The 17,487-nt window shown below is 57.1% G+C and overlaps 1 protein-coding gene across 1 annotated transcript in view; it reads right to left on the bottom strand.

The window, feature by feature from the left end:
* PXDN (peroxidasin) overlaps window positions 1-17,260 on the bottom strand; it is a 78,677-nt gene extending 61,417 nt beyond the window's left edge. Inside the window, exon 1 of the mRNA XM_053890888.1 lies at window positions 16,947-17,260. Within this exon, the coding sequence (XP_053746863.1) occupies window positions 16,947-17,155 (209 nt within the window). The 5' untranslated portion in view covers window positions 17,156-17,260. The remainder of the gene's footprint in view (window positions 1-16,946) is intronic.
* Window positions 17,261-17,487: the final 227 nt, after the last annotated feature.

The following is a 17,487-nucleotide window of genomic DNA, read 5'->3' as shown; positions in this document are numbered from 1 at the left end:
TGACTTCTGCGCGCAGGAGAAGCTTCCTAAGACCACAGCCCGTGTCCAGCGCAGGCGCGCGGTAACCAGGACGCCCCTCCCGCTCTGTGGGGTCGGTGACAGCAGCAAACCGCCCGTGAGCACAGGGCTACCCCCATGTTCTCAGCAGGACCACCACGTGGTGGACACACAAACCCACGCGATGAGACACCCAACACTAGAGAAAATCGCTCCACAATACGAGGAAAGACGTGAGAAAAGACCACGATCACCTGAATACAAACGTCAGGTCCCACGAGCTGTCCCCGCCTCTGAGCGACAGAAAGCAGCCCATGACTCTCAGAGCCTGCGTTGGGGACAGAGCCAAAGGGCACCTACGGGGGCCGGTCTGGACTGTGCCGACACCCGCCTGGGGGGTGTACGCGTCAGAACCGACGAAGCCGGTCACCCCCGAGGGCCACACCTCTCAGGCCACTCACGCCTCGGCGCAGCCGCGGAGCCCCGGACCCAGCACAGCGGCCAGCCTCCGGCGAGAGGCGCAGAGCCCAGCCCTGGCTCATCCGAGCTCCGGAACCCTGGTCCGGTCGACTCATCTACGGTGTCGATCTGTGCTGTTAATCCACCGCACACGGACCGTGCCCCGGACTGGACTGGCGCACCGACCTGGTATCAGTCCACAACAATAACACTGCACTGACCTGCTATCCCAACTGCCCACATAATCGTTACTGACCTACCGTTCGACCACAATAATCAGTTACAATGACCTTCGGTTCTGATCTGCTGTGTTAACTGACTCTAATCTGCTGCGCTGACCCACTGTCCTAACCCACTCCGTACCCGAGTACGACACCATCGACAAAATTTAACCCACTACACCAATCTCTGTACTAACCTCCCAGGGCCGCCCAGGCCTGCTCCCTTCCTGAGCCCCCATGGCTTTGTCCCTCACTCTGAGGGTGGGGAGAGGCAGGACCGTGGAGGGTGGGGCCGGGCAGGCCACCAGAAGGCACCTAAGCGGGGGGAGGGGCCGGTGTGAAAAGGGCAAAGGGGGCTCAGGAGGGGCCCAGCACCCCGGCCCCCACGGCCCCCACGGCCCCCACGTGGCAAGAACCCCACACGAGGGGCCCATTCGGGCATGCTCCGTGCCCGGTCAGAACACACACACCCAAACCAGTCCCTGGCACACAGTCTCACCCAGACCCTTCGCAGCTCCGTGGCCGGCCAGGGGCAACCACGCACGGACACGGACGCACACACTCAAGGCACGTATGCGTTGGCGTGACCCTGACCTGCCACCGGAGGGGGCACTGTCCTCCCTGCAACCACAGTGAGCTTCTTTACCTGAAAAGTGGGGCCACCAGCAGGTGCTTTGGGGGCCTGACCACGATCCTGCCACTGAAAATGGCCACCTTGAGGGCGGGCAGGCGAGGTCGACACACGGGGGCTGCAGACGAGCTCCTCACGGAAAGTAAGTAAACCGGTAACACAAAACACACAGACGTGCCAGAGGGAAAGCAGCCTCCACACCCAGGAGTGTGGGAGCAAGGCCACCAGTGTCTTCTCTGCGTCTTCCTCAATGAGCAGTTTGCTTCCGTGATAATAAGTAACTGAAAGATGGGGCTCTTTCCTTTCTAGAGAAATGTTTTAGAGGCGCCTGGGGGGCTCAGTCAGTTAAGCGTCCGACCTCGGCTCAGGCCACGATCTCATGGTCTGTGGGTTCGAGCCCCGTGTCGGGCTCTGTGCCGACAGCTCCGAGCCTGGAACTGCTTTGGATTCTCTGTCTCTTTCTCTCTCTGCCCCTCCCCCACTCATACTCTGTCTCTCAAAAATAAATAAACATTAAAAAAATGTTAATACAACACTAAAAATAAAAAAATAAAGTAATCAGGTTCCTACTATTTTGAGCTCAAGGGATTAAAAACTCATTTCACAGCTCGGGCTCCTGCACAGGAGCGGACACTGGGTCCCCTCTCTTCCCTCCCCTCCTCCCCTCCACCCTGTGTGCAGGGGTGTGTGCCCCGGCGCCTGTCTCTGCTTCATCAGGGATCTGGGCGTGCAAGGGGCTTTCACGGCAGCCCTGCACCCTCTCTACGGCCACAACCTGCCAGTGTCGGTCCCCACTGCCAGCTGTTTATTTTCTAGCTCCCGTTCCCCAGAGAGCAGTCTGTCCTTGGTCAGGGCAGGGCCGGAACATCAGCAAGTGGCCAGCATACAGACTCACTGTCCTTGGTCAGGTGCCCACCAGACCCACCCAGCTGTGGCCGGGACAACCAGGGTCATGTGACACTCGGCAGGGACAGTGCGTTGGTCAGGCTTGTCTGGAGAAAGAGACCCAACAGGCGTGTGTGTGTGTATGTGTGTGTACATATATACGAGGGGGAGTTTATTTTAAGGAGGGATTATGGAAGCTCAAGTCCAACATCTGCAGGGTGGGCCAGCAGGCTGGACACCCAGGAAACAGGTGCCGTCTGAGTCCAAAGGCCTTCTGCTGGCAGAATTCCTTTTTGCTCAGGGCACCCCAGCCTTTTTCTCCTAAGCCCTTCAACTGATTGGATGAGGCCCACCCACACCACGGAAGGCAATCCGCTTTACTCAAAGGTTACTGACTCAAGAAAGTCTAGAGTAACGTTCAACCAAACGTATGTCTACTGTGGCCCAGTCTGAAATACACAATTAGCCATCGCAGGCACCCAGGCATGCTGGTGAAGCCAACTTATTGCAACAAATATTATAATTTAAACCGTTGAACGAGTTACTTGAGGTTGTTCCTGCAGAGAGGGAGAGACAGAGCTCGCCCTTTGAGTTCAGCGAAATAACAGATCAACCATGTCATCCTACTGGGCACTCGCCCAACCTTCACCGACTGCTGAGCAGTCACATACTCTCAGCACAAACCAAGCCCAAGAAGCAACCGGTTTCAGGCCTTACCAAACAGATGTGTTTTTGCTTGCTGCTTTTCTAAAAGCCTCAAATCAGGCTGTGTTTCAATTACCTACACGGAGCAAATGGATCATAAAACAGAATAAAAAAATATGGAAATCAAATAGTTACTCTCCACCCAAAAGGCTCTGAGGGCACCTCACCTACGGGGCTCCTTACATACAGACGGAAGTTCCCGGAAGACAAGAAATGCGACCCGGTTAATTCTGAACAAGAAAACATTTTGGAGAGCTAAGTAAGAGTTTCATCAATGAGGAAATATCAGAGGACAAAAGAGACGTGGGACAGATAATTAACCCCAAAAGGAACTCACAACAGATGGCTTTGGGGTCAATCACCAGCTTCTGAGGGAAGGACACACAAGGCAGAGAGAATAAAAAGTAACCCTGAGCCAAGGAAGGCCCTCTCCAAAGTCTCCTAGGTGGACCTCTTCACTTCAGTCAAGGCTGTTCCACGTGAACAGCCCGCCCTGCCTCGCCCACGGTGGCGGTGGGACGGTCTTCTTTCTTTGTCCTGATTTTCAGAGTCCGCAGCCCTGGAGTCCTTCCCCAGTGAGAAAACGTAAAGCCCTGATGCAGCACAAACCAGGTCCTCTGCACCTCCAGATGCTGCTAGCTGCATGGGATCCTCGAGGGAACAGAGAAACAACCAATAACAGTAGTTATCACGAAACAGTAGTTAAAGGCTGTTTGACACAGAGCTCTAAGAAAGCTCAAAAGAATAAGAAGGCTTCTCTGTGGCTAAAGAAAATGATAAGGGAGTGGGATTTTAAAGCTGGTGTTTTCTGAGCTCCAAGAGGCCTGGATCTACAGAAACAGTTCTTTCCACAGCCATTTCCTTTTCTGTGTCCCTCCAGCTAAGCTTCTAATCCCATTCCTGACCAATGAGAGGGAAGGAAGGAGCAGGGACTGGGCTGTGTCAGGATAGAGGCACACAGCTATCACTCGTGGCGGGCACTTCCGGATGTAGTGGTTCCGGTCTGCTGGTACAAGGAGGCCCCTGCAACAGGACGTAATGTGTCTCAGCACCAATCCTTGACACTAGCAGGGATGCCAGGAAGGAGAGAGGGAGGGAGGGATGAACAGGAGGGCAGATGGATGGAGGGGTAGGTGATTAGGTGGATGGATAGACGGATGATAATCTGAATGGGTGGGTGGATGGATGGATGGAAAGACAGGTAGATGGATGGAAAGACAGGTGGATGGATGGATGGATGGATGGATGGATGGATGGATGGAAAGACAGGCGGATGGATGGATGGAAAGACAGGTGGATGGATGGATGGATGGATGGATGGATGGATGGATGGATGGAAAGACAAGCGGATGGATGGATGGATGGATGGATGGATGGAAAGACAGGTGGGTGGATGGATGGATGGATGGATGGATGGATGGAAAGACAGGTGGGTGGATGGATGGATGGATGGATGGATGGACAGACAGGTGGGTGGGTGGATAGATGGATGGATGAATAGATGGATGGATGGATGTACAGGTGGGTGGATGTGTGGATGAGAGATACGTAAGTGGACAGGTGGAGGGCTAGATGGAGGAGTGTGACGATAGAAGAAAGGACGGATGGATGGATGGAGTGACACACACAACGATGTAAGACAGTTACACAACAAACAAATCCACAAGAAAACACAAGCTCAAGACTAATATTAGCCACTGTTGCCATGCCAACGCAAACATCCCACATGTCTGAGTAAATAACAAAGATGACTAACTGTATCCACTTAATCGCTATTTTTAAAAGTTAAAGTGCTTTGCAGCTGAGTACAGAACATCAGAAATATTGTTCCACTCCAGGAAGTGACGAGCCTAATCTGGGTCCCCTTCCCTAACGGAAGCCATGAAGGGAAGTGAAGCCGTATCCTCTGGTGACACACACTCCCACAGGTCTGGGAAGTCAGGTTTCTTGGCACAACACTTCTGAGTAAAGAAATCTTCCCGCCCAAGAGCAGTAAACGCTTTCTTCTCCCCCCACAAAGAGAGAAAATAACAATTCAAGAGCTCCAATCACTGCAAAGGCAAAATGTAGTAATGTCAGCCTTACATTTGCCAGGAGTAACTCTGAACTTCTTCTGTCCCTGTCCTCAGGCCTTAGCCAATAAGTAACACCAGTTCGCCGCCAGAGTGGCATGTTACAAAAGTTGGGAAGGACGGGAACTGGCCGTCACCGAGCACTTCCTGGATCCTCGCAAGTGCTGTCCGCGTGGGGTGAGTTTCATGTTGGTAGTTTGGTCCGTTAGAGAAAACGGCACCTGAGATGCATGGAAAATGCATTATGCTTAGTGGTAGTTCCTGTCTGAATCACAAGTATGTGATTCAGTCAAAGTCAGGGCACAGAGCGACAGCGCATCGGTGGCCCCGCAGCCACCAGGAAGAACACGAGGCTGTCACAACATCACACCCCTCCTCCCTGGGCCTGGGGGGCCTGCCTGCCTGCCTCTGCTGGCACAGCCCCACAGCTCAATTCAGCACACTCAAACCATAAGACAAGTCTCCACGGCAGAAGCGTCTCCTGGCCAGGCCGTGTCAGCAGATGCACACGTGTGTTCTTCCTCACTCCTCGAAACGCCCCTACAGATGGGGAAACCGAGGCCCCAGGGTGAATGAGCTCCCCTGGCAGGCGCGGGGCCGGGATCTCAGCACAGTATCACCCTGCCCTCAGACCACGGCACCTAACCTGGGGTGCCCCACACACTGGGTTCCTTGGGACGTGTTCAAATAGTAACTAAATGTAATGACTTTGGACGCTAAAGTCGGTCGAAGTCGCTCAAAGTCGTTCAGGGCACTTTGTCCTGTGAGACGCTGGGCAGACCCAGCAGGTGTTTGCAGGGGCCTGCCTTGTTCGTACCTCCCGGAACCCATGGGCTCAGACGCCGAGAAGGTCGCACAGGGGCGCGTGGGGTGTGGTGGCTACACTGGGGGACACCTCCCTTGTCCCTCAGGTCACAGCGTCTCCACCCAGAATACCGACAGCACACTCGATCCTCATGATGCGGGGATTCCATGTCTGCACACTTGACCCTAAAATCAATCCTCACGGAGCTTTTGCCATCACTCGAGGACCGGAAGGAGTGGCAGAGAGCCTGAGGGGCCGGACGCCCGTGTTCCTAGCGCAGAGGACAGCCAGGTGACCCTCTGCCGTCTGGCTCCTGCTCAGGCCGTGAACAGGTGTCCTTCTTGCTGCCCACTGAGTGCTAGGCTGCCTGCGTTCCTGTGCTCTCTTCGGGTGACTTCGCAGCTTAAAACTGACCCCGAGCATGGCGCTGGAGTCCTGTCCAGTTCTGAGTTCGAGAGCCCTGACGGGCCTCAGGAGAAAACAGGTGTGTGGGATGAGCTTTACTCCGGCTGGAGCTGCCGCTGTTGGCTGGGACTTCATGGCGGGTCGGTCCAGAGTCTGCATTAAATACAGTGTCTTTAAACAGAAACACACACAAAAGAAGGTCATCCACTGTTGGGTTGATGACAGTGCTGTGACGAGACTCCCGGGAACGGGCCTGCATGTCCCCAGGACAGACGGTTCAGGGTCGCTGACCCGTGTCTGTTCAGGGTCGCTGACCCGTGTCTGCAGTGACCTTAGGGAACAGGACCACTGCGAACGAGGAGGACCCACCGCAAACACGGCCTTCAGGAGCAGGATGCCAGGGGCCCAGGTGCCGATTGTGGAGCTCCTCCCAGGGCAGGTTCCGGGGTGTCAGTGCGACTGCCGCTCCAAGACAGACAGCCAACCACGAACACAGACCAAGCCAGCAACATGTGGCCTCCAGCGGAAGCCCTAAGGATCCGAAATAAGACAGACCCAGCCGACACACGGATCACGTGATTGCCTGGGTTCTCAGGACAAACGCAGATGAAAGTCTCCAGAGAGAAGGCAAATCATAAGGACGAGGGTGTCCTTACCGAGTGAGGAAACAGGTACACACACCACGTTTCCAGGGTCCAGGCATCCGAGGGATGCCCCGTGTGCCGTCCTGCCCAAGAACAACGAGAAACGGCCCCGAAGGGACTAGTTCTGTCAGCGGGAAGGGACCGACGCTCAGGCATCGGAGGAGCCTGCCCCGAGACTCCCCTTGGCCTGACGGGACTAGTTCTGTCACCGGGACGGACGCTCAGCCAACAGAGGACGCCTGTCCTCAGGAAAACACCGACTGTGTCCAGGAAGGAAACAGACCTGGAAAAGCCCACAATGTGTTGACCAGAATTCTCGGTGCAGAACAAGATGTTGCAGATTACAAAAACGTGCCCGGAAGTCCCCAAAATACAGACACAATGGCATTGAGAGGGTACTGTTTAAAATAGCAGAAGCGTGGACACAAAGAAATGACCCATAAAAATGGAGTTCAAAAAATTTGGTGATTCTGAGCAAAGAAATGCTACATGGCCATTAGGAAAGATCACACAGACACAGGGCACAATGTGCTGCGATGTGCACTACAGAGAAGGGCACAAATTGTGCCTCAGTTTTTACAGATGATGGAAGGGTGGATGGATGATGGATGGATGGATGGATGGATGGATGGATGGATAGATGATTGGGCAGATGGGTGGGTGGGTGGACATTCAGACAGGCAGACAGACAGGCGGACAGACGGATGATGGGGAAGCAGATGATACAGATAGGTGTGTGGAAGTCTGGCCAAAGATACGAATGGAATACTGCAGGTGCACAGATGACAGAGACAGAGACAGAGAAGAGGATATAGGAAAACAGACGTACCAGCATCTCCGTGCCCGTACGTACACACACGTGAATGGGCACACGTGCATCTGACGGGCAAGCCCAATCCCGTAAGTTTCCTCCGACGACAGGAATGCAAGTTATTTGTTTTGTTCGGTCCCTCTGTATTTTCCCATTTTTGTTATGAACACGTACAGCTTGCACGAAATACTTTCAAAACACCGTAAGAAAGATAAACTGGACAGTGTGACGCGTGGGTGAGAGGGCAGTTTTGCAGCTTCCTCCCCGAAGGCTCAGCCTTCCTTCAGCAGGAAGGCCCCTGTGCACACGTGCAACTGGCCGAGTGCGGAAGAGAGGTGAGCCCTGACGAGCAGCTGAGGGCCCGAGACAGAAGGCCTCGGGGCAAATGTCCAAGGACCGTACAGACTTGTGCACAACGTCAGAATCTCGGGAAGCAAACAGGAAGAGCCAGTGCCCCGCAGACAGGCGCAGGCCAAGTGTGCCCCACACGCGGGCAGCTGGACAGGCACGGTTTCCATCCCGAACCTCAAAAACAGCAGACTCTGGTTCCAGAAGCTGACGATCCAAGCTGAGCACTGTTTCCTCCTGGTTTTTCTCCCTCTGCCTCCCATCACCTCCACGTTATCTCTGATCACCTAGAAGGGACACCAGCCCAAATCCGTCAGCCCTCCGAGAAGTCTTTGGTTAAGCAACTGGCTTAAGAGAAATGTGGCTTTGATCCAGGAGTTACAATCCCTGAACTATCCTCCACCTACTGAAGATAACCGCACCCAGAGACTCTCTACGGGGGATAAATACACTGCCTTTAACCCCAGACAACAAAATTCTTTTGCTGGAAGGAGAGGGAGCAAGTTGTTAGCCTCCGTTTACCTGTGATGGTATTTTCTAAGCCCACAGCTGGAGCAAAGTGAACAGGGCTGGGGGTGAGGCCCCCGTTAAGTCACACCACACTGAGAAACATGGCCAGCAGCGTCCTGCCATCCAGCTGACCTGTGTCACAAGGGGCCCGGAGCTCAGAGCTGCTCTGTGCCCTGAATGGCAGTGCCTGTGGCGGAGGGGACAGGAAGAGGGGCCTGACTCGGGGCACGGTCATCAGGCACCACAGTGTCCCCCACAACGGTGCAGAAACTCAAGATGCCTGAAATGCATGGCACTCCCTGGGGGCGCACTAAGTGACGTTCCGTGGGTGGGGTGGGAGACAGCACGTGAGCGCAAGCAGTGTGTCACCTGCGGCGGCCCAGGGCATAGAACCTCCCGGGCATTCACTCACCTTCTCTGTGCCTCCAGGACAGCGTGGAGGGCAGGGTCTAAGGGCAGCAGTGCATGGCCAGAGCCCGGGTCCCCGAGTCGCTCTGACAGCAAACATTTGGTAAAGGGCCAGATTGTAACTATTTTGGCTTCTCACAGCTACGCAACTCTGCCTTTGGAGCTGGAAAGCCGCCGTTGATAAAACAGCCGAGGGGGCCCGGCACACACTCGTACAGATCAGTCTACAAGGCGGGCAGCGATCGCGCTGGCCGTGGTCACGGTGTGCCGGCCCCTGGCTCAGAGCAGAACCCCGAGGACGGCTGCCCAACCAGGGCCATCGCCACCGCGCCCCTGTGGGTCAGGTAAAAACTCACGTCGTTTCAATCCACCTAGACTTTGCGACCAAGCTGATACAACAGCATTCCAAAGGCAAAGGGGGAACAGCAGGGTGGCATAGTTTTTAATTCTTTTTCAATCTAGACTTGGGCATGTGAAGCCAGTGGCTGATTGCTTCTTCTAATTGTTACTTTTTTTCTTTAATTTTGTTTTATGTTTACGCATTTTTGAGAGACAGCACGAGCGGCAGAGAGAGGGAGACACAGAATCCGAAGCAGGCTCCAGGCTCCGAGCTGTCAGCACCGAGGCCGACGCGGGGCCCGAACTCACGTTCCGTGAGATCACGACCTGAGCTGAAGTCGGACGCTTCACCAACTGAGCCACCCAGGAACCCCAACTGTTACTTACTTTTTTAATACACTTTGTTGCAGAATAATTTAAATTTTTTTCAAATTAGAAACAAAAGCGAGTGGGGAAATTACACTTTTGAGGGACTGGACTTGCTCTCCTGTCTGAAGCGAACTAAAAGCCCACAAAAGACACAAAGCAAGTATTGTGAGGACCGTACATGTGGGTCAACAAAGGACATGATCCCTGAGACCATACAAGCACCCCAGAGGTCACGCCCTACAGGAGGGGATGATGCTGTGCCTCTGGGGAGACCGAGGCAGCTGACTCAGGGCAGTGTGCGGAGAAGAATGCACCGGGGGAGCAGGAAAACCCCAGGGATCCACTCGGCATCGAGCACTCGGCTGGGTGTGCAAGGGCCAGTGGAATCTGAAGTAGAAGAAAGGAAATTAACAAAACAAAAACCCGAAAAAAGGAGAAAACCCAATGAAGCCAAAAGGTAGGTTTTTGCGAAGGTCAGGAAAACGGATGAGTCTCCTGCAGACTAGTCAGGTAACAACATTTGTCACCAGAAGCCAGAGGAGTGGCATCGCGAATGGCCCCGCAGATGTTAAGGGGCGGAAAGGAACAACTTTAGGAGGGCAAGCGCCTTGGGGACACTGTCTACCTGTGCTCATTCGGGAAGAAAACGCTGCCTTGACGGATCGGGACTCACTGTAAGCTCACCTTCCCGCGAAGAAGGGAAGCTTCCGCAGGAAGTCCTGCCAAACAAACATTTAAGAAAAGACTGTAATATAAGCAGTTCTGCCCACGCTCACCCAAAACGTGGAAAGGGCAGGAATGCTCTGAACTCATCCCGGGGGCAGGGCTGACCCTGAAGTGTCCAAATCAGACCAAGACATTCCAGGAACCGGGACAGAGACCAACATCCCGCGTGCGAACACAGACCCGGTCACCTCAGTGGGGCAGGACGGGGCGAGAGGGGTCTCGCAGGTGAGGAGAGGGAGGGCCCTTACCCTGACCGTGGTGAGGGCTTCACAGGCAGGGACAGATGTCAAACTTACCACCTTCAACATGAGCACCTTTCAAAATGTCAATTGTGTTTCAATAAGGCTTTTTTTTTCTTACGTGAAAATTCGCCCAAAAGTCAAAAAAGGAACATTATCGGTGTGAAGTTCAGCACGTGCTTCAGGCCCTACTATAGAGCAGACCCGGGATGATCCCGGCGAGCTCTGTGGTCTGGGGAGACCCGAGCCCGTTCCCGCCCAGGGGTGGACTCGGAAGCAGCCTTCTCCCCGTGAACCTCGTCCACCGCCCTGATGGATCGTCGCCGGGTGAAGCTCTGTTCCCCCGGGCGATGTTGAGAAACAGTTTCCAGAACAAAGAAACGAGCCAAGAAATTAGCGAAGTGGGCACCAGGAAAAGGGGACGCCCAGATGAACCCATGAAGCAGCGAACACATTCCTTCCTGACTTTCTTGCCAGGTTCCAGTTACACGGCGTGAGTTATCTTGTTGCTTTGTAATGGATCCCGCGTCATCATTTCGTTGCCACGTCTGAGGATTTACCCATGAGGTTCTTGGTGGACATGTGCAACCGGAGAGAAGCCAAGGGACTGGGGAGGAGAAAGCACAACTTCTGCTCTTCAAAATTAACTTCAAGACAATGTGTAAGTCATTGAAACGATCGACTTAGATTTTAAATCTATCGACGAGATTATCCCTCACGCCAACAAAGCACCCACTTACCCGCGGCAGGGACGCCCGGTCTGCACAAATCGTGTATGCAGCACACAGGGGCCCAGCACACAGGAGCCCATGACCATTCAGGGCCCAGCACACAGAGGCCCAGCACGCAGGAACCCATGAGCACACGGGCCCAGCACGCAGGGGCCCATGACCATTCAGGGGCCCAGCACACAAGAGCCCAGCACGCAGGAGCCCATGACCATTCAGGGCCCAGCACACAGGAGCCCATGAGCACACGCGGGCCCACCTGCTGCAGGAACCACTGCCCCGCACAGGGAGAGGAGCCACCAGCAGTGTCCCAGCGGGCTGCTGAGGCATCAAATTCGGGAAGGTTTAACTGCCTTTAAATTGCATTCACCAAAAAACGCATTTTTAAATCAACTGCATCGTCTCCTACTTTCTCACGTGCTCCTAACACTATGGAAACGGTCACGATTAAAATGCCGAGTGCACTTGGAGGCCGCGCTTCAGGAGACCTTCCTCGCTAGACGCTGGCATTCAGGGAGCACAGGGCTTCTCCAAGTGCACACAGCACGCAGAGACAGGGTGGGGGGACCAGGCCCCTGCCTCCCAGCCCTGGGTTCTGACTGCAGAGCTCAGAGCTCAGCCACAGCCCTGCTGGGATCTACTCCAGTTTCCGCCCTGCTGTGGTGTCTCCAGTCAGAGAGAAAAAACTCCTGAGCCGACGGGCATCAGCCCAGTGAATGCAGGCCAGACTTCTACTGGTTTTCCAACTGATGGGGAGAAAGTTCCGGAGACTGGAACCGTCTCCGTTTCTGCTGACCTTTGCAACGTTGAACCTTTCATCACTGCAGGGGACACCTGTCTGTCTGCCCGGCACTCGCTTCTTCCCTCCAGGCCACGCGCCCTCGCCCGCTTCCAGCCCACGGCTCAGGCAGAACAGACTCCTCTGGGCTCCAGAAGCTGGTCTGGCCAGTGCGGAGCTCCAGAAGAATTCCCAGAGCTCGAACAAGGGGCTGCTCGTGCTGTGCCCAGGCCGTCACGAGGGAAGCCTACAGTCGCCAGTCGCCTCTACAGAGAGAAACCAAGTCACGGGACGGGCAGAGAAGGAAGCCAGGCCGAGTCAGAACCGCCTTCTGGATTCAGAGGTGCAGGGACTGACGAGCTCAAAATACACGGGAGGAAGCTAGTTCTCCAAACTCCTGAAGCCCAGCTAAGCTGCTGTGAGTTTCCAAGAGGGCCACCTGGTCACACAGCCTCCAAACACAAGCTTTCAAGGGTGGAGCTGGGGCTGTGGCCACACACACACAGAGCCCCACTACCCGGTGACAAATGTCTCAGTCACAGCTCTCCCAGGGAAGGTCCCTCCCGGAGCCTGTTCTGAGCGCTGAAGAGCGTCCTCTCCCGACCAGGGCACGCCGGCCGCTCTCCAGGCTGACCTCCAGCAGCCGCCCGTCAGCGCGGACCCGAGGAGCAGCGAGCATGGGAGGACACTGGCCCATCACCCTCGTGGGAAGATAAATTTCCACTACCTGAATATTTTAGAAATATTCTTGTGGTGCTTTTCAAGTACCTTTGAGCTAAAGACTCTGACTTCATCGTAACTGGGAACTTCAAAGGAAAATCAGAAATTGTAAGTAAGCCAAAGGCTCCAACACCCCCCAGCGTCCTGCAAAGCCCAGCGGAGCCACCTGGCCGCCTCCACCTGGATGGACCCGGTAACCTTTAGGTCAGCCTCCCCAGGAGCCCAGGGTGTCCCCAGAGGGCACGGTCAGGACTGAGGGGCTTCCCGTGAGCCAGAGGGACGGCACAGAAGTGCTGAGAGGAGAGCCCAGCTGGAGGGCGGTGCACTGCCCACCCCCACCTCGGACACGTTTCTACGCAGCCCCCGTGAGCGAGACCCCCTCACTGTGCCAGGGGGACTTGGCGGGAAATATAATCTCCCGACAGCCAGGCCTGGGAAGCCGCAAGGGAGGCTGGTGACCCAGGGGCAGAGACAACGTGAGACATGACAGACCGCCAGTGGGCACCACCATCCCCAGAGGGGCCTGCAGATGGCTGGGGACCCCACCCATGAGGCGGGAACCCCAGGGCCGGTGCAGGGGCACACTGGCTGCACCCCAGGTCCACAGCGCTGCCCGCACTGAGCAGCGCCCCCTCCAGCGCGCCACAGGACCAGGTGTTCCCCGAGGTGGGACTGCACGCGGGCACAGCAGACCGCAAAACACAGTCCAATCGGGAAACAGAGGCGGCAGAACAGCAGCCTGGCGGGCAGAGCCCCTACCTACTCTGGGACCGGGCTGCGTCCCTGGGCTTCCTGTCACATGGACAGCTGTCTGGAGTGGCCTGGGCTGTCTGATGGCCATCAGTTTGGGAGTAGATTCCCATGAGCTCACAATGGAGGCCACAGGGAAAGAAAGAGGTTGGGGGAGGGTGCGGAGGGTGGAGGGCCCGTCTGCCCGAGGCCAGAAGCCCAGTGCGGACAAAGAGGCCGTGTTGAGAGGAGGGCCAGAAGGGCAGAAATGTCACACTGTTTTAGTCCTCGCTTTTTAATTACCGTGGGGACAAGCTTCTCCTGTGGTGAACAGACTAGAACATTCAAAACTGGAGCAGGAACTTCTACAAACACTCCCAGGCTGAACTGCACAACAGCACCAGTAGACCAGTAGAGAGGGGGCTTGTTGAGGCTGCCCGGGAGCATGTCTGGAGAAGCACAGCGACATAGCAGAGCAGGGAAACCGGAGCGGGAAACTGGAACCCCAGACTGGAGCCCCAGACCGGAGCCCCAGACCAGAGCCTCAAACCAGAGCCCCAAGACTGGAGCCTCAAACCAGAGCCCCAGACATGAGCCCCAGACCAGAGCCACAAACCACAGACCGGGGCCCGCAGACCGGAGCTGGAGGCTCCAGACCACAGGGGGCCAGTGCGGCTCACTCTAGAACACACCAGATACTTCCAGTGGGCATGAGCTGGGCTCAACCCAAACCTGAATCACAGGGTGGTCACAGACCGTTATTTTTGAAGCCCTGACCACGAATCTAAACAACCCAATCTCTGCCGGGTTTGAACACACTCCGGGAGCACTTCAGGAGATGTCAGAGTTCGGGGATTCTGAGTCAATCCTTCTTTTTGAGGGGGTGCAGGGAGTCTTAAAAGTAAAGGGCCGATGTGGGGTCACGTGGTCCAACTAACCTTGAAGCCAGGTTCTATCTTTATCTTCATATTTTTAGTGCCCAATTTCTACGAAATATTTTTAAAATAGGGGAAAAAAAATAGTGATGCATGAGAGCAGAGAGCTGGGAGAAAAGCCACAAAGGAAAATTAAATATTTCTGCATGAGCGGAGCTTGTCATGTGATGGCACCTACCAGAGCCCGAGCGAGCCTGGCACCTCAGACCTGGCCTTCCTCCTCCTCCACAGGGTGCACGCCTTCTGGACCGTATCCTGTCTCCCAAAGCCTCCTCCCTCACCATTTGTTGCCCTGCTCCCACGACCTCGGTCCGGGGCCCAGTGACCCACACAGGGTCCCCTGCTGGAATGTGTCACCGCAGGAGTCAGCTCGGCCCTCCTCCCAGCGTCTCCAGCCCAGGCAAGTGCCCTCTTCCCGGGCCTGGGTCTGCAGAGCTGTGAAATGGGTTTGTGTCCATTTCAGCAAAAATCTGTGAAAGTCTGCTTCCTTCTGGAAGGGGTTTGGTCAGCAGAGTGTCCGTTCTGCCTGCCTCACAGAATCCAGCAGACCAAGCACGGGCATTTCAAAACATTTTCGAAACTACAAAGAGCCATGAAAATATATGGTAAAGTTTACGCAAAAGAACGCTTTCTGGAAATCTTTCAAGTGTTAACTATTATGTCACATTCCAGGCCTACCATCGGCTATTTGTCAAGCACTCTTAAACCTCTGTGGAGAATCTTGCCATGAACAGTAAGCCGGAAGACTGCATTTCTGTTCCACAACGCTCATATTCTAAGATACTGTTCTTTTTGGGGGCGCCTGGGTGGCTCAGTCGGTTGAGCGTCCAACTTCGGCTCAGGTCATGATCTCTCGGTCTGTGAGTTCAAGCCCCGCATCGGGCTCTGGGCTGACCGCTCCGAGCCTGAAGCCTGCTTCAAATTCTGTGTCTCCCCCCTTTCTGCCCCTCCCCAGCTAGTGCTCTGTCTCTCTTTCTCAAAGTTAAATAAACATTTTCTAAAAAAATGTTTAATGCTGTTCTTTTTAAAAAGCAATTAAGAGTTGGAGACAAAGCACAGTACTGGCCAGATGTGAAAAGTGGTTTCGGGTCCAAGTTTCTTCCAGTGACTCAGTAAAGAAATTATCCGTATCCAGAAAGCCTTCACTGTGCCCGCCATCGAGTCTGTTAGTTTACAGTGTGGTGCCCTCTCAGGCGTCCTCTGGAAGGAAGGCCGATCTCTCTGAGAGGGACAGCTCGCGGAGGGTGACTCCCGCCAAAGACCCCGAGCAAGCTGCGTCGCAGAGTCAGCGGCCGGGAGAGGTGGTCTGCCACGGACTCGGGTTAGAAGTCCCAAGGCTGAGCGCCCACTTCCTAGAGCTCACTTGAGATTTTACAACTTCTGCAGGCCCTTGGGCGGTGCCAAAGGAGTTGGGCTCAGCCAAGAAAAGTGGAAACTATTTTTGGCATCCAGAAGGGCAGCTGTAGGCCGCGGACACAGTCGGCGCCTAAAACGCATGCCTGCCTTTACAGATTTGGAGAGCTTCTAATCCGGGACGCATCCGGAAACCTCGAGGCCCGAGGCCAACTCGGAGCGCGCCAGGCCGGGGCCGCGGGCGCAGGTCGCCTCCGCACGGCCTCCGCGGAGGGGGCACTCCAGGGAGGGCGAGGCCGGCCCGGGGGTCTGCGCGCGCAGAGGCCAAGTGCGGGGCGCCCTGTACCCACTGGAGCGCCGAGCGGCGGCGAGTGTGGCTCCCCCGCGAGCGGCGCGCCCGGGCGGAAATGCGCTCGGCCCCCTCCGTCTACACCCGAGCTGGCCACGGGGCTCGCTGAGCACAGGGAAAGCCAGAGGGAACGGACGCCCCCGCGAGCCGGGGGTACCCGGGCGGGAGGTTCTAGGCGCCCGGCGTATGCGGGGACCAGGAGGCGGTGCTGCGGAACTCTGAGGACCCAAAGAGGGGACGAGGGGACCGCGGTCCTGCAGGAGGGGGAGGCGCGCGGGGGCGCACCGCGCTTGGGCAGGCGGGGTCCGACCCCCGCCGCAGAGGAGAAGGGGGCGCGGAGGAGGAACACCGACAGGAGAGGGAACCGGGGAGGGGGCGGCGTGAAAAGACGACGGGGAGGAGGGCGGGGGGATACGGTGCGCCCGGGCAGGGTGGGGACCGGGAGCGGCGGGAGCTGCGAGAAGGGGGCACCGAGGGGGGACGCGAGCGGGCAGGGAGGGGCCTGCGGGGGCGGCGAGCGGGACTCTCCCGGGGCTGCCCCCACAGCCCGCCACCCCCCCGCCCCCGACCAGCCGGGGATTCCAAGCCGCCGGCTAACAAAGGAGGCTCCGGAGGCCGCGCGCCCCGGCCCAGGCGGACAAAGGCCCGCGCCCGCCCGCGCCCTCGGGCTCCCCGCCGCCCCCCGCCCTCCCGCCCGCCCGCGCCCTCGGGCTCCCCGCCGCCCCCCGCCCTCCCGCCCGTCCGCGCCTTCGGGCTCCCCGCCGCCCCCGCGGCACTCACAGGATGGAGGTCTGCGGCGCCACGGCGGGCACGGCCTCCAGCAGCAGATGCATGCAGCGCACGGTGCTGCGGAAGCACAGGCAGCGGCTCGGGCAGCCGGCGCCCGGCTTCGGGGTCCCCGTGGCCAGCGCCCCCCAGCCGCAGCACAGCACGAGCGCCAGCAGGCAGCGGCGCGCGGGGCCCGCGGGGCCCGCGGGGCGCACGGCCATCGCCCTGGGCGCGCGGCGCTCGGGGACGCGAGACGACCGGGAGGGCCCGGCGAGACCCTGCGGGCTCCGGACTGCGCCCGCCCGCGCGGCCCACGTCCCAGCGGTGCGCGGGGGGCGGGGGGGCGCCAGCTGTGCACATGCGCGCGGCTCCTCCCACCGCACCCGCCCCGAGGGCCGGGGCGGGGCCGGCCGTGCGGCCGCGGCGCCCCGCTCTCCGCCCGGGGGCCCCCCGGGGCCAAGTCCGGGTCTGCGCGCGGGAGCTGCGGCCTGGGCCACCGCCCCGAGCCGCGTTTGCCGCTCGTGTTGTGTGAGAGCGGTGTGAGCGTGCTCGC

This window comes from Panthera pardus, unplaced genomic scaffold (assembly GCF_024362965.1).
Source record: "Panthera pardus isolate Hobbes unplaced genomic scaffold, ASM2436296v1 HiC_scaffold_26, whole genome shotgun sequence".
Taxonomy (NCBI): Eukaryota; Metazoa; Chordata; class Mammalia; order Carnivora; family Felidae; genus Panthera; species Panthera pardus.
The sequence above is the reverse complement of the archived record's forward strand: the minus strand, read 5'-3'. Positions and strand labels throughout refer to the sequence as shown.